The 24,121-nt window shown below is 55.3% G+C and overlaps 1 protein-coding gene across 3 annotated transcripts in view; it reads left to right on the top strand.

The window, feature by feature from the left end:
- NACC2 (NACC family member 2) overlaps window positions 1-24,121 on the top strand; it is a 90,833-nt gene that overhangs the window by 23,118 nt on the left and 43,594 nt on the right. Inside the window, exons 2-3 of one of the 3 annotated variants that reach the window (XM_063696868.1) lie at window positions 22,014-22,438; window positions 22,799-22,955. In XM_063696868.1, the coding sequence (XP_063552938.1) occupies window positions 22,073-22,438; window positions 22,799-22,955 (523 nt within the window). In that variant the 5' untranslated portion in view covers window positions 22,014-22,072. Of the gene's footprint in view, window positions 1-20,323; window positions 20,863-22,013; window positions 22,956-24,121 lie in introns of those variants that run through there. The other 2 variants (XM_055350114.2, XM_031014664.3) reach the window with 2 other exon arrangements.

Raw genomic sequence — 24,121 nt, 5'->3', positions numbered from 1 at the left:
ATCCGCCCGCCTCGGCATCCCAAAGTGCTGGGATTACAGGCATAAGCCACCACACCCAGCCTTTTTTTTCTTTTCTTTTCTTTTTTGAGACAGAGTCTTGCCCTGTTGTGCAGGCTGGAGTGCAGTGGTATGATCTGGGCTCACTGCAATCTCTGCCTTCTGGGTTCAAGCAATTCTTGTGCTTCAGCCTCTCAAGTAGCTGGGATTATAGGTGTACACCAGCACGCCCGGCTAATTTTGTATTTTCAGTAGCGACAGGGTTTCACTGTGTTGGCCATTCTGATCTCAAACTCCTGGCCTCAAGTGATCTGCTCACCGTGGCCTCCCAATGTGCTGGGATTACAGACATGAGCCACCATGCCCTGCCTTTGGGTATTTTTTTTTTTTTTCCTTTTTGAGACAGAGTTTCACTCTTGTTGCCCAGGCTAGAGTGCAATGGCACGATCTCGGCTAACTGCAACCTCCGCCTCCCGGTTTCAAGTAATTCTCCTGCCTCAGTCTCCCGAGTGGCTGGGATTATAGGCGCACATCACCATGCCCAGCTAATTTTTATATTTCTAGTACAGATGGGGTTTCACCATGTTGGCCAGGCTGGTCTCAAACTCCTGACCTCAGGTGATCCACCCACCTGGGCCTCACGAAGTGCTGGGATTACGGACTCGAGCCACCGTGCCTCGCCTTTGGGTAATTTTGAATGGGGTGTGAGGCTTGGGTGGAGTTCAGCACATTTGTGTCTGGACGTTCAGTTGCCCCAGCTCCATTGGCTTCAAAGGCCGGCTCTTCTCCCCTGAATTGCTTTTGCCTCTTTTTTAAAAAAATCAGTTGGGCAAATTTTGTGTGGGTCTGTTTTGGGTTTTTTAAATTCTGTTCCATTGATCCATATGTCTGTCCCTCTGTCCATACCACACAGTCTTGATCACTATAGTTTATAATAAGCCTTGAAATCAGGTAGCCTGATTTCTCCCACTTAATTCTCTCTCAAAATTGTCTTAGCTATTTTCATTTCTTTGCCTTTTCATATATATTTAAGAATGAGCTCATCTATATTTACAAAAGGTCTTGCTGGTATTTTTTTTTTTTTTTGAGATGGAGTCTCACTATCATCCAGGCTGGAGTGCATTGGCATGGTTTCAGCTCAGTACAACCTCCACCTCCCAGGTTCAAGTGATTCTCCTGCTTCAGCCTCCTGAAAAGCTGGGATTACAGGCACCTGCCTCCACGCTCAGCTAATTTTCGTATCTTTAGTAGAGACGGGGTTTCACCATGTTGGCCAGGCTGGTCTCAAACTCCTGACCTCGTGATCTGCCCGCCTTGACCTCGCAAAGTGCTGGGATTATAGGCATGAGCCACCGCACCCAGCCTTTTTAAATTTTATTTTAGTTTTTTGAGACGGAGTCTTGCTCTGTCTCCCAGGCTGGATGGAGTGTAGTGGCATGATCTTGGCTCACTGCAACCTCTGACTCCCAGGTTCAAGCAATTCTCCTGCCTCAGCCTCCCGAGTTGCTGGGATTACAGGCATGAGCCACCATGTCTGGCGAATTTTTTTAGTTTTTTTTAGTAGAGGTGGGTTTCACTGTGTTGGCCAGACTGGTCTTGAACTCCTGACCTCAAGAGATCCGTCCGCCTCAGCCTCCCAAAGTGCTGGGATTACAGGTGTGAGCCACTGCACCCAGCAGTCAAATTGTTCTTATTGTTTCCACGTTATCCTTTTGCTATCTGCAGGGTCTGTAATTATGTCTCCTGTTTTATTTCTGATACTAAAATTAATTTGTATCTACTCTTTTTTCTTTGTCAGTCTTGCTAGATGTTTGTCAACTTTATTGATCTTTTCAAAAACCCAGCTGTTTCATTGATTTTTTTCCTCCTCTGTTGTTCTTGTTTTCAATTTTATTGATTTATGTTCTTATTTTTATCATTTCTTTTCTTCTGCTTGCTTCAAGTTTTTGGTTTTCGTTTTTTTTATCTGATTCCTTGAGATGAGAGCTTATATAATTGATTTGAGACTTTTCCTTTTTTCTAATACATCCATTAATGCTATAAATTTTCCTGTCAGCCCCACCTAAGTGGTGTCCCACAAACTTTGGTATGTTGTATTTTTCTTTTCATTGTATTTGATTTTGTTTTTGTTTTTTTTTTTTGAGACGAGTCTCGCTCTGTCGCCCAGGCTGGATTGCAGTGGCGCGATCTCGGCTCACTGCAACCTCCACTTCCCGGGTTCAAGTAGTTCTCTGCCTCAGCCTCCCCAGTGGCTGGGATTATAGGCGCCCACCACCACGCCTGGCTAATTTTTTTGCATCTTTAGTAGAGACGGGGTTTCACCATCTTGGCCAGGCTGGTCTTGAACTCCTGACCTTGTGATCCACCCGCCCCAGCCTCCCAAAATGCTAGGATTACAGGCGTGAGCCACCACGCCCGGACCGTGTTTGATTTTCTTGAGACTTCTTCTTTGACATATGGATTACTTAGATGTATGTTATTTCCATTTCTAGATTTCCCTGTTAACTTTGTTACGATTTCTAGTTTGATTCTGCTGTGGTTAGAGAACACACTGTGTAATTTTAAGTCTTGTAAAGTTCTTGAAGTTTTCTTTCTGGCCCAGAATATTGTCTGTCTTGGCATATGTTCCACAGGCACGTGAAAAGAACGTATGTTCTGCTGTTGTTGAGTGGAGAGTTCTGTAATGTCAATTAGATCCTGCTGATGTTATTTAACTCACTCTGTCTCTGCTGATTTTCTATCTAGTTCTATCCTTATTTAGAGAAGGCTGTTGAAGTCTCTACTAGAATTGTGGATTTGTCTTTAGTTCTATCGGTTTGTGCTTCATGTATTTTGTAGTTCCGTTGTCTGGTACATGGACATTTAGGATTGCTGTGTCTTAGTGGATTGATGCTTTAATTATTATGTCACGTCCTACTCTCTGATAATTTTATTTGCTCTGAAATATGCTTTATTTGAAGTAAATAAAACAACCCTTGCTTTCTTTTATGTTTGCATAATTTATCTTTTTCTATTCTTTTCATTTTAACCTACCTATATCATTATATTTGAAGTGAGGTTTTTTCTTTTTTTTTTGACAGGGTTTCACTCTTTCACCCAGGCTGGAATGCAGTGGCATGGTCTTGGCTCACTGCAACCTCCGCCTTCTGGTTTCAAGCAATTCTCCTGCCTCAGCCTCCCGAGTAGCTGAGATTACAGGTGCCTGCCACCACGCTCAGCTAATTTTTGTATTTTTAGTAGAGAAGGGGTTTCACCATGTTGGCCAGGCTGGTCTCGAACTCCTGACCTCAGGTGAGATCCACCTGTCTCAGCCTCCCAAAGTGCTGGGATGACAGGTGTGAGCCACTGCGCCCGGTCAATAGAATACATTTTAAAATATGACTCAGCTGTATGCTATCTAAAAGAAACTCACCTCAGGCTGGGCACGGCAGTTCACGCCTATGATCCCAGCACTTTGGGAGGCCGAGGCGGGCAGATCACAAGGTCAGGAGTTTGAGACCAGCCTGGCCAACATGTTGAAACCCCGTCTCTACTAAAAATACAAAAAATGAGTTGGGTGTGGTGGCACACGCCTTTAATCCTGGCTACTTGGGAGGCTGAGGCAGGAGAATCGCTTGAACCTGGGAGACAGAGGTCTCAGTGAGCCGAGATTGTGCCATTAAACTCCAGCCTGGGCAACAAGAGTAAAACTCCATCTTAATAAAAAAAAAAAAGTATTCTTTCAATCTCTGTCTTTTAATGGGTGTATTTAGATCATTTACATTTAATGGAATTATTGATGTGCTGAGGCCTTGTCTTCTATTTTAGTTTTTGATTCTGTTCTGTCTTTCGTTTCTTTTTCCTGCCTTCCTGTGAGCCACTCGATTTTTAAAATTTCATTTTGGTTTATCTGTGTTTTTATTTTTGAAATAACATCTTTATTGAGACAGTTTACATGCCATACAACTCACTCATACACTGTATAATTTAGTGGTTTTTAGTACATAGTCACGCTGCATGACAGCAGTTCAGGGGACAGCGTATACAGTGGTGCTCTCATGAGAGTATAACAGAGCTGAAAAATTCTATTGCCTAGTGACAATGTAGCCATCATAATGTCATTGCACAATTACTTTTTTTTTTTTTTTTTGAGACGGAGTTTCACTCTTGTTGCCCAGGCCGGAGTGCAATGGTGTGATCTCGGCTCACTGCAACCTCTGCCTCCTGGGTTCAAGCGATCCTCCTGCCTCAGCCTCTTGAGTAGCTGGGATTACAGGCGCACACCACTATGCCCAACTAATTTTTGTATTTTTTGGTAGAGACAGGGTTTTGCCATGTTGACCAGGCTGGTCTTGAACTCCTGACCTCAGGTGATCTGCCCTCCTTGGCCTCCCAAAGTGCTGGGGTTACAGGCATGAGCTACTGCGCCCAGCCACACAATTACTTTTTTAAAAAAGATAAATGTAGTGTAGCCTAAATGTACGGTGTTTATACAGTCTTTAGTAGCGTAATGTCCCAGGCCTTCACATTCTCTCACTACTCACTCACCCAGAGCAATGCCCAGTCCTGCAAGTTCCATTCATGATAAGTGCCCTATACAATTGTACCATTTTAAATCTTTTATCCTATATTTTTAGTGAAACTTTACTATGTTTCGATACACAAATGCTTCCCATTGTGTTACAGTTGCCTATGCTATTCAGTACAGTAACATGCTCTGTAGGTTTATAGCCCAGGAGCACTAGGCTATGCCATATAGCCTAACCGTGCAGTAGGCTGTACCACCTGGCTTTGGTTTTGTTTCTGTGTTTTTGAGATGGCGTCTCGCCCTGTTGCCAGACTGGAGGCAGTGGCGCGATCTCGGCTCACCGCAACCTCCGCCTCCCGGGTTCAGGTGATTCTCCTGCCTCAGCCTTCCACGTAGCTGGGACTACAGGTGCCCGCCACCACGCTCGGCTAATTTTTGTATTTTTAGTAGAGACAGGGTTTCACCGTGTTGGCCAGATGGTCTCGATCTCTTGACCTCGTGATCTGCCCGCCTTGGCTTTCCAAAGTGCTGGATTACAGGCGTGAGCCACCGCGCCCGGCCCATCGAGCATCGTTTAAGTGCATTCTGTGGTGTTCAGACAACAACAAAATCACCTAATGATGCTTTTCTCAGGATATATCCCCGTCGTTAATCAACACCTCTGTATTCAGAGTTATGCAACCATTACTATCGTGAATTTTAGAACATCTTCATCACTCCAAAAACCACACCCTTTAGTAGTCATTCTCATTTCCCCATCCCTCCCCCACCCCCACTGCTCCCGGCTCTAGGCAACAACAAATTTTTTTTTTTTTTTTTTGAGACAGAGTTTCCCTCTTGTTGCTTAGGCTAGCTCTTGGCTGTGTGCGATCTTGGTGCGATCTTGGCTCGCCGCAACGTCCGCCTCCCGGGTTCAAGCGATTCTCCTGCCTCGGCCTCCCGAGTAGCCGGGATTACAGGCATGAACCACCACGCCTGGATAATGTTGTATTTTTAGTAGAGACGGGGTTTCAACATGTTGCTTGCCGAGGCTGGTCTCGAACTCCCGACCTCAGGTGATCCGCCCGCCTTGACCTCCCAAAGTGCCGGGATTCCAGGCTTGAGCCACTGTGTCCAGCTAAATCTTTTTTTTTTTTTTTTTTAAATCTTTTTAAATGATCTGTTCTGGACATTTTATATAAATGGAATCTCATAATATGTGCCCTCATGTGACCAGCATTTTTTTTCACACTTAGTGTAATGTTTCGCCTAGCGTAGGGCTCATCCGTGCTCTCCCAGTGCTTCATTCCTATCATTGCTGAATGACATTGTATGGATATTCCACATTTTACTTATCCATTCAGCCCGTGATAGACATTTGTGTATTTCCACTTCTTGGCTATTGCAAATGATACTGCTAGGAACACTCCAAACAAGTTTGCGTGTGGATGCACGCTTTCCTTTCTCTTGGCTGCATACCTAGGGTTGGAATTGCTGGGTCATGTAGGAATTCTATTTCACCTTTTGAGGAAATTCCAGACTGTTTTCCATAAGTGGCCTTAACATTTTGCATTCCCGATCGCTACATCTTTTTACATTTCCACCAACCTTTGTTTTCCGTCTTTTTGATTATAGCCATCCTAGTGGGTATGAAGTGGTATCTCTTTGTGGTTTTGATTTGGATTTCCCTGACGGCTAATGATGCTGAGTATTTTTGCGTGTGTATATTGGACATTTGTGTATAGTATTTGGAGAAATACCTTTTCAGATGCCTTGCCTATTTTTAAATTGGGTTATTTGTCTTTTTATGGTTGAGTTGTCAGAATTCTTTACACATTCTAGATATAAGTCTCTTGTATGGTTGGCAGATATTCCCTTCTATTCTTTGGTTTCTTTTTCTTTCTTTTTTTTTTTTTTGAGATGGGGTTTCACTCTATTGCCCAGGCTAGAGTGCAGTGGCACGTTTGTGGCTCATTGCAACCTCTGCCTCCTGGGCTCAAGTGATTCTCCTGTTTCAGCCTCCCAAGTAGCTGGAGTTACAGGCACCCACCACCACACCCGGCTAGTTTTGTATTTTTAGTAGAGATGGGTTTTCACCATGTTGGCCAGGCTGGTCTCAAACTCCTGACCTCAGGTTATCCACCTGCCTTGGCCTCCCAAAGTGTTAGGATTACAAGCGTGAGCTACCATGCCTGGCCTCTTTTTACTTTCTTTATGGTATTCTTTGAAGCACAAGATTTTTAAATTTTGAGGAAGTCTAATATATCTGGGTTTTCTTTCCTTTCCTTTTTTTTTTTGGAGACAGGGTCTCTGTCACCCAGGCTGGAGGACAGTGGTGTGATCACGGCTCCAGCCCCTTCCTGCAGCCTCAACCTCCTAGGTTAAAGTGATTCTCACACCTCAGCGTCCTGAGTAGCTGGGACTACAGGCATATGCCACCACTCCTGGCTAATTTTTTATTATTTGTTTATTTACTTATTTATGTATCTGAAACCGCGTCTTGCTTTGTCACCCAGGCTGGAGCGCAGTGGCGCAATCTTGGCTCACCACAACCTCTGCCTCTCAGGTTCAAGCAATTATCCTGCCTCAACCACCTGAGTAGCTGGGACTACTGGTGTGCGCCACCACATCTGGCTGACTTTTGTATTTTTAGTAGAGACGGGATCTTACCATTGTTGGCCAGGCTGGTCTTGAACTTCTGACCTCAAGTGATCTGCCCACCTTGGCCTCCCAAAGTGCTGGGATTATAGGCGTGAGCCACCACGCCCAGCCCAATTGTTTATTTTTTGTGGATACGAGGTCCCACTATGTTGCCGAGGCTGGTCTTGAACTCCTGGGCTCAAGCGATACTCCTGCCTCAGCCTCCCAAAGTGTTGGATTACAGGCGTGAGCCACCACACCTGGTCTGGTTTGTGCTTTCCTTTTGTTGCTTTGCTGTTTGGTGTCATATCTAAGAATTCATTGTTTAACCCAAGACCACACAGATTTATCCCGTCTTTTCTTGTAAGAATTTTATAGTTTTAGCTCTTACATTTAGGTCTTTGAAAAATTTTAAGTTAATTTTTGTATATGGTGTGAGGGAAGGGTCCTGCCTCATTCTTTTGCATGTGGCTATCCAGTCGTCCCAGCACCACATTTTGAAAAGACTGTTCTTTCCCCATTGAATGGTCTTGGCACCCTTGTTAAATTAATTGGCTGCAGACACATGAATACATTTGTAGACTCATCTGTTCCATTGATCTAAGTCTGTCCTTAGATCAGCACCATACTATATTGATTACAGTAGCTTTATAGCAGAAATTGGGAAGTATGACTGCTCTAACTTCGCTCCTCTTTTTTAATATTGTTTTGGCTCTCCTGGGTCCCTTGCGTTTCCATATGAATTTTTAGCATCAGCTCGTCAATGTTGGCAAAGAAATTAACCGGAATTTTGATAGAGATTGCATTGAATCTGTAGATCAATTCGGGACGTATTCCTTAATTAACATTATTAAGGAAGACTTTAATAATGTTAGGTCTTCCCATCCCATGAATATGGATGTTTTACTTATTTAGATCTTTCATTTCTTTCAACAAAATTTTGAAGCTTTCAAAGTATGAGTTTTACACTACTTTTGTTAAATGTATTCCTATGTATTTTATGCTTTTTGATGCTGTTGTAAATGGAATTGTTTACTTGATTTTATTTTTAGGTTGTTCATTGCAAGTGTAGAGAAATACTTGTGATTTTTGTATACTGAGTTTATATTTTGCAATCTTGCTGTGCTTGTTCATTCTTCCAGTAGTTTTTAAGGATTAGGATTTACTTTTGTCTTTTTTTTGAGACAGGGCCTCACTCTGTCACCCAGGCTGGAGTGCAGTAGTGCAGTCATAGTTCACTGCAGCCTCGATCGCCTGGGCTCAAGTGATTCTCCCCACTCAGCCTCCTGAGTAGCTGGGACCACAGGTACACAACACAACGCCCAGCTCATGTTTGAATTTTTTGTAGAGATGAGGTCTTGCCGTGCTGTCCAGGCTTGTCTCAAACTCCTGTACTCAAGTGATCTTCCAGCCTTGACCTCCCAAAGTGCTGGGATTATAGGCCTGAGTTACCACGCCTGGCCTACAGTTTCATTATATTCCGGGGGCTCTAACAGTGTTAGATTTGTAAAGTTGCACAGTATCTTCTAGCCGATGAGGGCACAGCTGTTTAAGTGAGTTTTTTTTTTTTTTTTTTTTTTTTGAGATGGAGTCTCGCTCTGTTTCCCAGGCTGGGGTGCAGGTGGTGCGATCTCAGCACACTGCAACCTCCACCTCTTGGGTTCAAGTGATTCTCCTACCTCAGCCTCCTGAGTAGCTGGGATAATAGGCGCCCACCACCACACCAGGCTAATTTTTCTATTTTTAGTAGAGACGGGATTTCACTTTGTTGGCCAGGCTGGTCTAGAACTCCTGGCCTCAGGTGATCCACCCGCCTTGGCCTCCCAAGTGCTGGGATTACAGGCGTGAGCCACCGTGCTCGGCCTCTTTAAGAGATTTCGTAATCTTGTTTGTGCATACCCTTCCCAGGTAGGAAAAACCCTATACTTTATGGGAGGGAAAGGCTCATCCTGGTCCTGGTGATGGACATGCAGAGAACTTGCAGGCTCGGCCACAGGTGAAATGTAAATCTGGAAAATGGCCCCTCTTCTTATCTCAGAGGGAAGTGTTTGCTTCTGCAATGTACATGACCTCTTTCCTGGATTGAAGAACAAAGATGACCAATAGGGACAGGACTCGAGCCCCTCATTGGCCCTGCAGGCATCTCCACAGGATCAGCCCACAGAGTCAGACCCCAGCCTCCAGGGCCCCCTCGCTGGGACGTTGCTCCCAGGTGCTCTGCACAGCATGGCCGAGACCAGCCCAGGGGTCCCGGGAGCTGCTCATCCCTGGTCCCCGCCACGTAATGGGAATGCGGCTCAAACCACACGTTTGACAGGATAGAGATAGATCGACAGACTTGGCCCACAACCAGACACAGAAACAGTCCCGGGGTAAAAGGGTTCAACAACAACAACAAGAACAAAAATCAGAAGAAAACAGTGATGGCAAACTCTGGGTTCTTCTCTTGGGGAGACACAAGAAGACAGGCATGGGGTTGAGCACGGACCATGTACCTCATGTTTCTGGGATGTCCTGTGAACGTACAATTTTATTTATTTACTTATTTAGAGATAGGGTCTTGCCCTGTTGCCCAGACTGGAGTGCAGTGGCACGACCATGGCACGCTGCGGCCTCGGCCTCCCAGGCTTAGGTGATCCTCCCACCTCAGCCTCCCAAGCAGCTGGGACTACAGTCACACACCACCACACTTGGCTAATTCTTTGCATTTTTTTGTAGAGATGGGGTTTCGCCATGTTGCCCAGGCTAGTCTTGAACTGCTGGGCTCAAGCAGTCCACCCCCGCTGGCCTCCCAAAATGTTGGGATTACAGGCATGAGCCACTGTGCCCAGCCTGTATAATTTTTAGAGTGATAAATGAGGCTGGTGTGAACGTACAGAGAACATGTATTATGTATTTAACTCATCGATGAAGGAGCAGGTAGGATGGTCACTGGCTGGGAGAGGGCCAGAGGAGCCTCTGGGCCTAGGCACTGAAGACGAAGTGCTACCAGATCTTGCTAGACAAGGTCTAAAACTGGTTAATGCCCCACGGGCCAAAACCTCACTGTCTTTGGGACTGTCTTTTCTATAGAGAGAAATCTTTGCATGTTTCCTGGACAAAAGCTGACACGTACACCTGTAACTTTCCAGGGTCCGGGTAGATGGCAGTTCAAAGGTGCATCCTCCTAGGTAAGCGAGTGACTGCTGGGTGGTCCCTTGGCGTTGGGGGGAAGTATTTGCAGTCATCATGTTGCTTAGTTGCTAATTTCTTGCTAACTTTTCTTTCTTTCTTTTCTCTCTCTTTCCTTTCCTTTCCTTTCCTGTCCTGTCCTTTCCTTTCCTGTCCTGTCCTGTCCTGTTCTGTCTCGCTCTATTGCCCAGGCTGGAGTACAGGTACAGTGGTGCAATCTCGGCTCATTGCAACCTCCACCTCCCCGGTTCAAGCGATTCTCCTGCCTCAGCCTCCTGAGTAGCTGGGATTACAGGTGCACACCACCATGCTCAGTTAATTTTTGTATTTTTAGTAGGGATGGGATTTCGCCATGCTGGCCAGGCTAGTCTCGAATTCCTGACCTCAGGTGATCCGCCCGCCTTGGCCTCCCAAAGTGCTGGGATTACAGGTGTGAGCCACTGCGCCCGGCCACCAACTTTTTGTAATGGCCTGCTCTGTACCTGGGCCATTGTACCTGGGCCTCTGTACTCTGTATCTGTATCTGCTTCATGTGCTTGTCCCCGCCCACCCACCTGGCTTCTCGCTGGTTCCTGAGCCTGCTAGACCTCCGATCTGCCTCTTTCTGACCAGGAGGATGTTGCCACCTGGCCGTGTGAGGGCTGAGGCTGGGGGCTGGGGTAGACCTGCTGGGTCCAGGTGTGAGCTGCACAGGGTCTTAGCACCCGAACGTGTACACGCATCCTCTTGGGTACAGTCAGCACGGCCCATCCATCCACCTTCCCCCACCCCAGCTGCCTTCTCTCTGCCTCCAGCCCCTTCCTGCGGCCAAATGCCATGGACCCCTCAATGGTCAGGGTTCCTGGGTGAGGGGGCGGCCTGGGAGCTGGGCCTGGTGACCTCCAGCATCTGGGCCTGGAGGGAGGGGACATCTCTATCTGAGGGCTGTGCCTCTATGTGGTGAGTGCCCGGGAAACGGAGCTGCCGCCATGGGCAGAGCCTGCTGTGGGTCCCAGTGGCTGGAGGCCGGGGCAGCCTGGGTTTGGTGACCACTCCAGCTGGGGTGTCAGGAGTCCTGGCCTGTCCCTCCCGACCAGGCAGTGGGAGACACCGGTAGCCGGCACAATCTGAGCTCACGGTGGGGGCTGTGCAGACCCTGATGGGGCTTAGGGGCATTCAAGGGGAGGAGGCAGAAGAGGAGCCCCTTACCTGGCATTGTTCCTCCTCCCCTAGCCACTGAGGGAGCGTCCGTCCGTTCCAGTATGTGACAGAACCAGGGGGCCCTTGTCCCCACCCTGTGATGGTGCAGAACAAACCATGGCCTCAGGCCAGGGAATCCTGGGGTGACACCCTCCCCTCCCCCTTTCACCTTCCCCCGGACCCCTGTACCCAGTCTCTCAGGGACTGGCTGTGTTGGGGGGCTTCCTGGATGCAGAGGAGAAGGCTCTAGTCGGCTGGCAGATCCCTGGATAGCCATGTCTGGCGGGAGGGATGAGCAGGGGAGGGCTGAAGCCTGGAGACCGGCAGGCTGGTGGGGACGTGCCCAGGGCTCTGAGGGTCCCCCTGATGGCTCCGTGCTCACCGGCTATGTTTCTCACGCTCTTCACCTGGGAGCGTCCTGCCGCCCCAGCTGGCACCTTTGAGACCCGACGGAGCTAAGCATGTGGTGCTGGGGTGCGGCCTTGGCCAGGGAGGATCAAGCAGGGCTTGGCCTTCTCGGGCCAGGGACTGAACCAGATGAGTCAAGGCAGAGTGGCACCCCCAACCGGCCCCAGTGTGGAGCTGACCCTCAGGGTGGGGAGAGGGATGGGGCCTGGGCCTGGCCCTGTCTTCTGGAAAGAAGCGCCTGCTGCCACAGTTTCACAGTTGCCATTCCCGAGCTGTAGAAGTTGGGTGTTTGTATTTAGGGTCTTTATTTTTCATATCGGTAATTACCTTTTATGGCCCCGACTTAAAGGCAGCCCAGCCGGCTCCAGGGCCTCCCCGTGATCCCAGAGCCAAGTGCAGGCCTCCCCACCTTCCGCCTTTTTTCCCTCTTTTACACAAGATTCTTCGGTGTTGCAAAAGAGCTTTGGGAGGTTTGGGTTTTGTGGTTAAGATTCTCACACTGGAGCACGAGGACAATTATGTGCAGCTTTTATTTGGCCCCTAGGATTCTTACTACATTATCCGTATTTCCTTCAATTTGTGGGATTTCTAGTAAATGGGCTTAAAAATAGGTCTGGGCATGCCGCCAGGGCAGATGCGGGCAGCCGGCATCTCTGCATCCCTGTCTCATGGCAGAGTGGGGTCACCCTGTGTCCCTCGGCCCTATGCCTCCTGCAGGTCCCCCGAGGCGGCTCCCTGTGCGCCCTGAGGAGGGGACAGGGTGCCGCCCCTCTCTTCTGGTCAGGACATCGGGGTGGGTCTTGGCTGCAATTGAGTTAGGGTGGAGGGGTTGGGGTCCTTTTGACGGCGAGGTAGGGACTCTGATGGAGGCCAGGCCGGGTGGAGGGCTGGGGAAGCCGGGTGACATGCTCATGGGCCACACGGATACACACACAGGCCCAACAGTCCCCATGTAGTCAGCAGCCCTGCCCAAGGCAGGCTGTCCCGTCCTTGTCATGGTAGAGAGGACCAAGGCCAGCCGTATGCAGGGTGTCCCTGTGGCCGGCTGGAAGTCCCGGCCCTGCGGCCTGCTCAGGTTCCTTGTTGGGCCTGCTGACCTGGACGCGTTGCTGGAGGAGGGACTTGCCTTTTGTTTAACGTCTAGCCGACTTCGGCACCCCCCCCAGCTCCCTGAGTGGACCACACACCCAAGGACGCGGCCCGGGTGGGGTTTCCCAGCCAGGGTTCAGGTCACTCCCCTTGGGCTGCCGCTGTCCACTTTCTCAGGAGCGCCAGGTCTGGGCTCTGGGGCCTCTCGCGCAGCCCCCGTGCCGGCTTCTCTCTGGAGGTGCTGAGCTGGCATGTCCTAGGGCCCTGCTCCGGATGGGCTGGTGCGTGCATCTGGACACCAAGCATGGCTGTGCCCCTTGCTTAGCTCTGCGGGTCCCTGTGCGTGTGGCTCTGGCCTGGGCACCTTTGGCCTTAGCCCTGAGGGTGTCCCTAGTCCCGGGGAATGGCCCTACTCCTGGGCTCACTGGGTGGCAGTTTTGCCCCCAGATGTCCCAGCTAAGCTTCATCTCCAGGGACCCTGTGATTGTTTCTGTGCTGCTTGCAGGGATTGGGGCCGTCTCAGGCGCTGATGTGGGTTCCAGATCACGCTTCTCCCCTGCCCCTGACCCAGCGCCTTCCCTCTACAGCCCCCACACTGCCTCTCCCTGCAGACAGGAGGGCGGGGCCCAGGGGCCAGAGTCACGCCTCCCACACCTGGGCCTCTGCTACCCATCCAGGGGCAGCGCTATCCACTGGGGTGGGGTGGCGGTCAGGAGACCATCCTGCCCCGGCCCCTGCGTCCCCTCCATGGCTTGGGCTCTGCCAAGGACTTTTGTCCAATCCCATGCCCCAGCGTGAGGCATTGCCCGAAGTGTGCAGGTGGGGGCTATTCCGAATCTCCGGTGCTGTGTGAGTTGAATCTTTTCCTTTTTTCAACTTTTATGTTAGATTCAGAGATACGTGTACAGGTTTGTCACCTGGGTGCATGGTGCGATGCTGAGGTGGGTTGCGATTGAGCTTGTCACTCAGGTGGTGAGCATGGTACCCGGTGGGTTAGTTTTCAGCCTTTGCCCTCTTCCCTCCCTCATCCTGTTGTCCCTAGAGTCTGTCATTCCCATGTTTATGTCCGTGTGTACCCAACGTCCCATCTTTCTGAAGAGCCGAGAAAGCCCAGGTCCCAGACAGGAATGTCCAGAGGGTAAAATATGGATGGCCAGGGCCCTGGGGAGCCTCCGGAGCCCCCTCCTGAGCAGGTGCCTGCTGCTTCCGCCAGACACCCCTGAGGATGGGATCCCGGGTCCCCGGCTGGGAAGGGCCTGGGCCAGGCACTGGGAGCCGTGGGGACCGGGCAGGATGGGGTGGGGCAGGGATGGAGGTGGCCATGAGGTGCTGCGGGTGTCTGCCCTGTAGTTTGCCCTTTGGGGCAAAGGCAGGGCGAGGTTGGTGACCCCAAGGACATAGCCTGGGTTCCCTGCTGCCCAACTCCAGGCGGAGGTGGCGCCAGCAGCCCCCTTGCCAGGGCCCAGAGGCGTGTGGCTCCAGGCGTCATTGGGCCCCCCCCCCCACCCCCAGCGGCTGATGTAGTGTTTCTGTGTCGCTCTGATTTACATGAGAGTTTTAAGCATAATTAGAAATGCAGGGGAGCTTTGTGTCTTACCTCGCCTCGACTATTTATGGCATGATATGCAGATGAGGAGAGCTATGAATATTAACCATGAGAGTGTGCTGCGAAGTCGCCGTCTCTAATGGACTGGGTGACCAGCGGCGGGGCCCAGCACGCTCCAGACCGCCTCCCATTGCACACCTCTGACCGTCGGTGCCTGGGATCCGACCGCTTCCACAACCCCCGGCCCCAGTGGTGATGATCAGGCCACAGCTACTCCAGGCCATCAAGAGAGGGGGTGAGCGAGCGACGGGGGTGCTTCCCCTCCCGGCCGCTCCGCCTGGACAGCCCCAATCTCGGCTTCCACCCCGCCGAGCCGGTGCAGGGGAGACCCTACTGCAGCCCTGGGGGAGGAGGGGGCCCTGCGCTGGAGCTGGCACTGGCTTTTTAAGTTATTAAACTATGCCCGAGGGAGACGCTCTTCAAGCTTACGTTATTTAAATTACAAATACGGGTGAGGGAGATTGTCGGCTTTTTTCGAAACACAGCTTAATTCTTTGGAAACCTTCTAGAATGTTTTGTGGTGTGAGGGAGCATCCCGCAGTGTGTGGACCCAGTGGGTCTGCTGGCTGGGGTGGGGCCATGGGGCGGATCTGGGGCTCAACAGGAGCCACCCCAGCCCCAGCTGTCCCTCCCCACCCTTCGAGTCATTCTCTTCCTCTGAGCCATCCCTGTTGCCGGTCTGTGCTGTGTTTGTCCCCCAAGTCCTTACCCATAAGAAAGTCAGAATATTCTGCAAGTGAAGGTTAGAGATGAGCGTGTTGGTGGCCAGGGGCCGTGCCTCAGGTGAGCCGTGGCTGCTTGGGTCATTCCCCATAAGCGCAGGGCTCGGCTCAGTCACACAGGCCCCTGGACCAGACCCCCGGCAGAGCCAACGCCATGGGCACCCCACAAGGCCCTATCGGACGCAGAGCCTGCTGCTGCCGTGGATGGAGCGTCCTCCCAGCCCTCCCTCGAGGTACTGGCTGCTGGAGGCCCACCCTGGGGGTGGGGGCCGGGGGCTGTGCTGTCCAGAGGCCCCCTGCCGTGTCCCTGGCTTCATCCCCTCTATCTGTGGGCCTGCCCACGGGTGGCCGAGAGGAAGGGCTGATACACGGAATTGTGGATTTGCAGGTCCTGGAGTACTGCCCTTCTCCATCTGGGAAGAAAGCTTCCAGGCAGATGTTCCTTAGCGCAGTTACCGCCGGCTCTCACGGCTGATGCTGGCCCTGGCTTGTGGTCTGGGGTAGAAGCCGCCTGGGGACCTGGCTGAACGGAGAGAGCCCGGCCTGGGCCCAGCCCTGCATGGCTCTCCTCCGCCTCCGAGGCTGGGGCGACAGTGACAGTCTGAGGGGGCCCGTCATCCCAGAGACCCCCCGTACCTCTGTGACCCTGAAGCTGGGGGCCTTTGTGCCCCTTTCCTGGGTGGAACTCTCCTCTCTGCCACAGAGTCCTTAGGGCCCTGGCAGGTCAGGGTCGTAGCTACCCGGGGTCTGTTGGGCGGGGCCAGGCATCCCCTCTGGCTCTTGTGACTTGATGACCAGAGACCACCCAGGAAGGATGATGGCTAGGGGCCTGGCCCTGCTGCCTCCAGACTGTGAGGTCTCAGTTTCCTCATCTGTATGTCCAGTAGCGGGGAGGTGAGCACACGGCACACGCCATCCTGGCTTTTGTGGGGGCCTCGGGGTTGGGGGGAGTTCCTGGCCGCCGAGGGTCCTGGCCCAGAGCTCCTGCATCTCTGCATGGAGCTGGTGGTTCCATTAGCAGCCGGGCCTCCGGGCAGCCCAGCTCTGCTTTCTGGCATTTTAAAAGTTTAATGCAAACCTGAGGGCTAAGCTGGTGCCACGCCCAGCTCCCTGAAGCCCTGGCACATCCGGAGCTGGGCAGCGTCTACCCCCCAGGGTTAACCTCCGGGCCCCCTGCCGCCCCCTTGTCCTCCCTAGGGCCTCTCTTCTGAAGGTATAGGGTCAAAGCAAATCCTCCTGGAGCCTGCACCGTATGGGAAAAGGAAGGCGTTGTGCGGAGGCGGGCAAGGTCCACGGGGAAGCAGCCCCCAGACCGTATTCCTAACACCCCTTGTGCTCCTGCTGACTCCAGAGCACCTGGCACAGCAGGCCCGCCCCATCCCCACACCTTCTCACGCTCCAGGAGCGCCTTCGATTGACCTTTTAGGAGATGTCCTCACTTAACTAACTGCCAGGCAGTCTCCATCAGGGGCCGGGGCTGGGGGTAGAGGGACTCTCCCCTCCGCAGAGCGTTTCCCGTGCCCCGCCTCTCTCCTTCCTCTACCACGTGTTTAATGGCTGTGCATTTGCTGAGGTCCAGAACCTCTTATTAGATTGGTGAAATTAAATCCTGCAAGATAATTTAATTTAATTTAACTTTTCTCGCCTCCCCTCCCCTTGCTGGTGGTGATCCTGCAGAAATTCAGTGCCGCATTCCTCTGGTTTGCTGTGCTGGGCTTAGAAAGTGCTTTACAATCTAGGGGTGGAGGGGGCAGGGTTTCTGGGGACTCTGGGCGAGGCCCTCAGACCATGGAGCTGCCGGGCTGGGCCCCAGGAAAAGGGCTCCTCCTGTTGGGCTGCCTGACTGGTCCCTGTCCCAGTCCTCTGGCCTGGGGGATGCTTTCAGGGGTCTTGTACCTGCCAGAGCCTCTGCTCCTGGGTACTTGATGCCAGGACCCAGGTGCCCTGGCCTGGCACCAACCTTGTAACCTGTGTCCTTGTGTGAATCCTGCCGGGACGACACTCAGGCAGGGGGGTCGCTCTGGAGACGCTGCCCCAACCCCCGTGTGCACGTCCGGCTGCAGTTCCAGTGAGCCCCTGTCCTCCCCGTGGGCTCCTCTCACCCACCAGCAGGTTGCTGGGTATGGGGCTCATCATGGTCGGCAACCCCTAACCCCAGGGCAGGGCAGGCCTGGATCTCAGCCTTCCTCAAGTGAGGCTCTGCAGAGAAGAGACCCCCCACTCCGACACCGCGGCCACCTGTATTTTCTTATTCCTGAGGGTGGCTTGTGGGCTCAGAGGAACCCAGCCTCCTCTGTGTGTCTGTGTGGGGTGGGGCACCGAAGGCTGGCACAGCTGCAGGGAGTGGACTCGGGCCTTGGGTCACCTGCAGAGATTCTCCAAAGTGGGTTCCGTTCTGAAGGGCGTTTTGAGAGCAAGGGTCGTTGGTGCCACAACCCTGAGGATGGCTGGGGTAAACAAAGTTGGCGACCTCTGATTTTTTGCCTGGCTCTGCAGAACTTTCTATAAGTGAATGAGTGTGTTGAATCTCACCGAGAAGGGGAAACAATAGGAGGTGTTGCTTGGGAAGCAAAGTGGTGGGGAAACTGAGTCACCGGAGAATGTGCAGGGGAGGGTGGGGATGCCCTGATGTCTGAGAACCAGGCTTGGCCCCTGCCCTCCTCAGCAGACAGCCCTGCTCACGTCCCTGGGCCCACCTGGGCCCTCGGCCCCCTCCTCTCTGGGTGTAGCAGGAGGGTCAGCCCCTGCGTGTCTGCTTTCCTGGCCCTGGGGGCATGAGCCAAGCCTTTATTTTATTCTTTTCTCCTAAAGTTCAGCTTTGTTCTTGAGCCTTCCAAGAAAGCAACCTAAAACCAGCTCCTGTCCGGCTCTCAGCAGGCTGGGGCGTGGGGCTGCAGCCTCACCGGTGCAGGTGGCCTGAGGACAAGCCAGCAAAAGCTCCAGTTGTCCTCGATCCCCAGGGACCACACGGCCCCATCACCTTCAAAGGGAATAATGGTCCCTTCTCTGGGAGAGCTGGTCTGTCCCCCAGCCCTGGGGCTCCAGCTTCTGAGGTGTGGACGCAGGCCGAACTGGGCTGGGCACTAAGACGCCCACCTGGATGCCCAGCTGAGAGCTGCTCTCCTGCCCAGGTCACAGCAGGTTGCAGGCATCACCGGCTTTCTGTGTGTGAGGCTTCAGCCGCCGGCTTCACAAACATTGTTCCATTCACCCCCAGGAACCATCTGAGGGTAAATTATAACCCCAGTTCACAGCTCAGCATCTGAGGCTGCGGTGTCCTTACAGGAAGTGGCTGGTGCCCATGGGACCTAGGATTTCAGCCTTGCCAACAGGCCAGGACCCTCTTGCTGCTGGAAGGGACAGGCTGAGAGCCTACATTGTCCCTTGCTGTCTGTGTCAGCCCTGGCTGCTGCCCTGCCCAGCCCAGGCACTTGGGACCCCCCAGGAACCGGTGCGCCGTGCTGGCCTCTGCCTGTTCCCTCTTTTGGTACAAAAGCCCCTGTATGACTCAGACATCCCTACCCCCCTGTCCTTGGGGCGAAGTTGCCCACAACAGAAGCCACGGGCTCTCTGGGAGGCTCCTGGTGGTGGGTGCGGTGGGTCTGTGAAGGGAGCTGTTCAGGGGCCTCTGCCCTCTGTGCTGTGTCGCACAGGCCCCTCTCTTGTCCCCCCTGCCCGGGCTGTGTCCAGCATTCAGCCCTTGCCGAGCTTATGAGGGCACTTGGCAGACTTCCTGGATGAGGCAGAAACTAAGTGGGGACCTGAGGGTGGAGGGTGTGGCGGGGAGGGTGACAGCTGGGTCCTGTGTCTCCTGGCCCAGTGGAGCCCAGCTCATCAGCATGGCCGAGTGGGGACGTTTCTGTAAACGCCCCCATCCCAGTCTCCCTGAGTTGTCACCAGCCCCTTGTAGGAGGCAGAAAACACTAGGCACGAAGCCACCTCCACGGGCCTTTGCCGGCAGCTTCCCCGCACCTGGATCTCTTCCCGTCCCCATTCAGTGGCTTTTTGTCTGGTCTGGAGAAGCTGAGCCCATGGTGTGTGACTAGGGAGGAGCCAGATGGCCCTCTCTCTGGTCTCCGGATGCCTCAGAGGGGCGCCGGGAGTGAGGGGCAGGGCGGTGTCGCCTTGCCTCCCACCAGGCCTGTTCGGGCCTCCTCCGCATCCTGCTGCCAGGGTTACCCCGAGGGTGGTGGAGGCAGCTGGCCAAGCAGGAGGGGGCTCACCTCAAGGCCTCGAGCCTGGACCCTGCCCCTTCTGGGTGGAATGTGCTCTTCCTGGGGGTCACAGCCGGTGGCAGGGAAACTGAGGCTGGGCAGTCCAGAGGTCAGCCTCAGGGCCCCACACAGAGAGGGTGGTATGAGCCCAGGATGAAGCACACATTCTCTGGAGGGGTCCCAGGGCCACCACAAGTCCTGCACAGCAGCCCCTTCCCAGGAAAAGGCTCAATAACGGCCAGATGCTGCAGACCCCCTTGGGCAGGAGGTGCAGCCTGTGTGGCCGCAGCCAGGAGTGTGCGGGAGGAGCGGGGCGGCCGCCTTGCCCTCTGCTGGGACCTCTCAGGCAGGGCTGCCCCTTCCGGCTCCTGGTTGCCCGGCCACAAAGTCGCTCTTTTCTTAAAGTGCCAGGAGGGCGCTGGGAGTGGGATGGGGAGGGGTGCTGGGGCTGGACTCCAGGGCCTGCCGCCTGGGCAGAGGACACAGCTCTAAGGCCCCCAGGACCTGGGGTGCCGCCTCGCCCACCCACTGCTTGCCGTTTCTGTGCCTCTCTTCACCCCCTGCTGTACCTCCCCTCCCCTTCCCTGGCTCCCCTAGCTGTCCTGACCCCCTCACCCCCTCCCCCCGGCACCTCTGCCCATTCCCCACCCTCGCTGGAGGAGTTCAGCTCTGCCAGCTCTGCAGACTGTTTGGAATAGTTTAAATGCTTTGACACTGGGGCTGTCCTGGAAGGCCGGGAGGCAGTTTACTGGGTAATTCATATGCAAAACTGCACCATAAATTTCCAGGCTGTCTCAGTTGCCGTGGCACCGGGAAGCATTTCTCCACTACTGTACAGTATTTCTGCCATCTTTGTTTGCATTGCAGTGAGTCATCAAAAGTCTGTCTCGTACCAGCACCCGGGGCCGCGCATTCCTCTGGCACCAACACTCCACTGTTTTTAAAGCCGGGGCTGGGAGCTGGCATTTACTTCGGCTCCCAAATCAAAGGCGGCTATTCATTCCCGAGCCGCCGGAACGTTCGTCTGCATCCGGCCCCTTCATTGAGATGCGGTGCGCTGCCCGGGAGGGCCGGCCTGGGTGCAGCTGAGCTGCGGCCGCGAGTCCAGCGCCCAGGCGCTCTGCCCTCCTCCTCCTCCTCCTCCTCCTCCTCCTCCTCCTCCACCATCTCCTCCTCCTCCTCCACCTCCTCCTCCTCCTCCTCCTCGCCGGCTCCCTGCGCCCTCCCCGCCCCAGGGCTCCCGCTCCGTTTGCTGCATTCGCGGAGCAGCTGGGCAGGCGGGCTGCGTGCGGGGAGCCTGTCCTGCCAGGCGGAGCGGGCAGTGCCGGCCGGCGGCCGCAGCGGCGGAAGGTAGGTCTTCCCGACCGGCCGGCAACTTCTCCGCAGCGGGGGCACTGCGGGCCGCCCCCGGCGCGCGTCCACCTGCCCAGCTCCCGGCGCGGTGGCTCCGCCCTCCTCCCGCCACCCGGCGCCTCTGCGGCCGCCCGCACTTTCCTCCCGTGGGACACAGCGGCCTTTGTGCGGCCCTGCGGAGTTGGGCTGGCGCCTTCTGGGCCGCCCCCGCCCCCTCCGGAGTCCGCACCAGATAAACAGCGACGCCCTCCCCAGCTCCCAGCCCCGGGGTCCGGGCAGCCCAGCGAGGGCTGGGACCCCTGTAGTCACCTGGGTTGGGGCCGGGCCGTCGGGATTGGCCCGCGTGGGGAGCGAGGCGAGCGGGGTGGGGGGCGTCCGCGAGTGGGGCTGCGACAGGCTTCCCAACTCCTGCCCTGGCGGCGGCTTGGGAACCTGGGTCTGGTCCGAGCCGGGAGAACACGGGAGAACGGAGCGGGCGCGCCCAGGGTGGTCTCTCTGCGCGAGGGAGGAGTGGACGCGGCTTCAGCGGACTTCCCGGCACCCCCAGCCATTCCCTACCTGCCCGGGAGGCTCAGGGGGACTAGGGGACGCTGGCCCGCCTTCCCCGCAGGGGCCCTCTGCGAGGCTGCTCGGAGGGAAGAGAGGGAAAGCAAACCGCAAACTGCACAGCTCCAGAGACCCCCCTCCCTCCCTCCTTCCCCACCGCTCCAGCGCGGCCCCTCCCGGGAGCTCCTGTGCGGGCTGGAACTTTTTTGAGGGGAGGAGAGTGGCTGCAGGCTTGCCCAGAGGCTCCCCCGGCGCCCCCCACCTCCTGTCCCGGGGCAGGTTCAGGCCTGCGCTCCTCCTCGCCTGCTGAGACCGAGTCGCTAAGAGCAGCCCCCTGGGAGTGGTGTGGGCGCACTCCTGCCGGGCAGCCCCCCGGGGGATCTGCAGCAGTGCTGGCCGGGCCCTCTTGCCCCTCTGCCAGGGGGTCTGGGAGGCCCCGTGTCCCTTCTCTGGAGTGTCCCAGCCAGGAGGGGTGGGGGAGGGTGCGTGCGGAAGCCTCGCTCTTTGTAAGCCCCTGGCGGGGGAGGAGGGGGTGGGAATGGCCCCTTGAGCGGGGAGCCTTTGACCTGGAGGGACTGACCACGTGCCTCCTGCCCCCACAGATGAGCCCCGCTAGGGCCGCCCCGCGCTGAGAGCCCAGCCCCGCCGCTGCCCGCCCGCCATGTCTCAGATGCTGCACATCGAGATCCCCAACTTCGGGAACACAGTGCTGGGCTGCCTGAACGAGCAGCGCCTGCTGGGCCTCTACTGCGATGTGTCCATCGTGGTCAAGGGCCAGGCCTTCAAGGCCCACCGGGCGGTGCTGGCCGCCAGCAGCCTCTACTTCCGCGACCTGTTCAGCGGCAACAGCAAGAGCGCCTTCGAGCTGCCCGGCTCCGTGCCGCCCGCCTGCTTCCAGCAGATCCTGTCCTTCTGCTACACGGGCAGGCTCACCATGACGGCCAGCGAGCAGCTCGTGGTCATGTACACGGCCGGCTTCCTGCAGATCCAGCACATCGTGGAGCGCGGCACCGACCTCATGTTCAAGGTGAGCTCGCCCCACTGCGACTCGCAGACCGCTGTGATCGAGGACGCCGGCTCCGAGCCCCAGAGCCCCTGCAACCAGCTGCAGCCGGCCACCGCCGCCGCCCCCTACGTCGTGTCCCCCTCGGTGCCCATCCCGCTGCTGACCCGAGTAAAGCATGAAGCCATGGAGCTGCCGCCGGCCGGCCCAGGCCTGGCCCCCAAGCGCCCGCTGGAGACGGGGCCCCGGGACGGCGTGGCGGTGGCCGCGGGGGCTGCGGTGGCGGCGGGCACAGCCCCTCTCAAACTGCCCCGTGTCTCCTACTACGGGGTGCCCAGCCTGGCCACCCTCATCCCCGGCATCCAGCAGATGCCCTACCCCCAGGGGGAGCGGACCAGTCCGGGCGCCAGCAGCCTGCCCACCACCGACAGCCCTACCTCGTACCACAACGAGGAGGACGAGGAGGACGACGAGGCCTACGACACCATGGTGGAGGAGCAGTACGGCCAGATGTACATCAAGGCCTCCGGCAGCTATGCAGGTAACGCGGCGGGGTGGAGCCCCACACCACCTGGCTGGGAAGCGGGGCCACAGGGGAGCCCCCCACCAAGCCTGGAGGAGGTGGCAGAGCTCTGTTCACCATGGGGTTCAGACTTGGTCCTGGATGAGACAAGAACTCCTGGGAGACTCTGCCAGCCCGTGGGAAGGGTCTTGTCTCCACTGGATAGATGAGGAAACGCAGGCGTCCCGTGGCCCAGGGACCTGCCCGAGGGTTCACGTTCCCCATGAACGTGAGGTTCACGTTCCACCGTGAAGGGCCTGGTGCCACGCGGTGTACGGGAGGACCCGCCTACTTCCCCTTTAACCTCAGTCTGTGCCTCACCCGGCGAGGTCCAGAGAGTCCCCTGAACCCAGCCCCTTTGCCACCACCTCTCCAGGCCCCGCGCCAGGGATGGGCCAGGAAACGCCCGGTGTGCTGAGCCAAGTGAGCAGTCGTCCCCCCCTCCTCTCCGTTCCTTTCTTTCAAGGAGGGCTGCTCCCCGTCCTGGGCCCCACAAACCCAGGTTGCCCTAATTGGAGATTCCTGGTTACAGCCTCTGGAGACTGTTCAGGCTTTGCTGGGCAGAGTCCCACTGTTGGTGCCCAGGATCGGGTGTCCCCGCAACCTGACTGTGTGTCTGGGCTGGCCACCTGGCTGGTCTGCATGCGGGGCCTGTGTGCAGCGGCCTGGGCCTGGGTGCGGGCGCATAATGCCAGCCACGGGCAGGTGGTGGACCCCGAGGGGCAGTGTGGGGACTCTCTCCACCCCACCACGCATGTCCTTGTGCCCTGATGGGACGCCCGCCTGCTCTTCCCCTCCTGCAGTGCTGGTTGGGGGCAGAGGGGGCCAGGACCACCCACCAGCTTGGACCCCTAGGCCAGCTGGGTCCCTGTGCAGCATCTGCCACCACAGCCGGGACAGCAGGGTAACCACTGCTTTGGCCAACCTGGCTGCCTCTCCGCCTGCAGGAGAAGCCACTGCCTTGCCAGCAGGTGCTCTGGGCTCCGTGGTGTCTTCCTGAGAACTCTGCACTTGGTTTAAATGTATATTGCTGTGTTTGCATGAATCCCACAGAATGCCAGCTCACAGGCCACCTCGATCTGGGCTTCACAGCTTTTGTTTTCTTTTAGTGGTAGGGGGTAGGGCTTGATTTTTCCTGAGACTGG

This window comes from Gorilla gorilla, chromosome 13, assembly GCF_029281585.2.
Source record: "Gorilla gorilla gorilla isolate KB3781 chromosome 13, NHGRI_mGorGor1-v2.1_pri, whole genome shotgun sequence".
NCBI classification, from domain to species: domain Eukaryota; kingdom Metazoa; phylum Chordata; class Mammalia; order Primates; family Hominidae; genus Gorilla; species Gorilla gorilla.
Note: the sequence above shows the minus strand (reverse complement) of the source record. Positions and strands in the feature narration are given on the sequence as shown.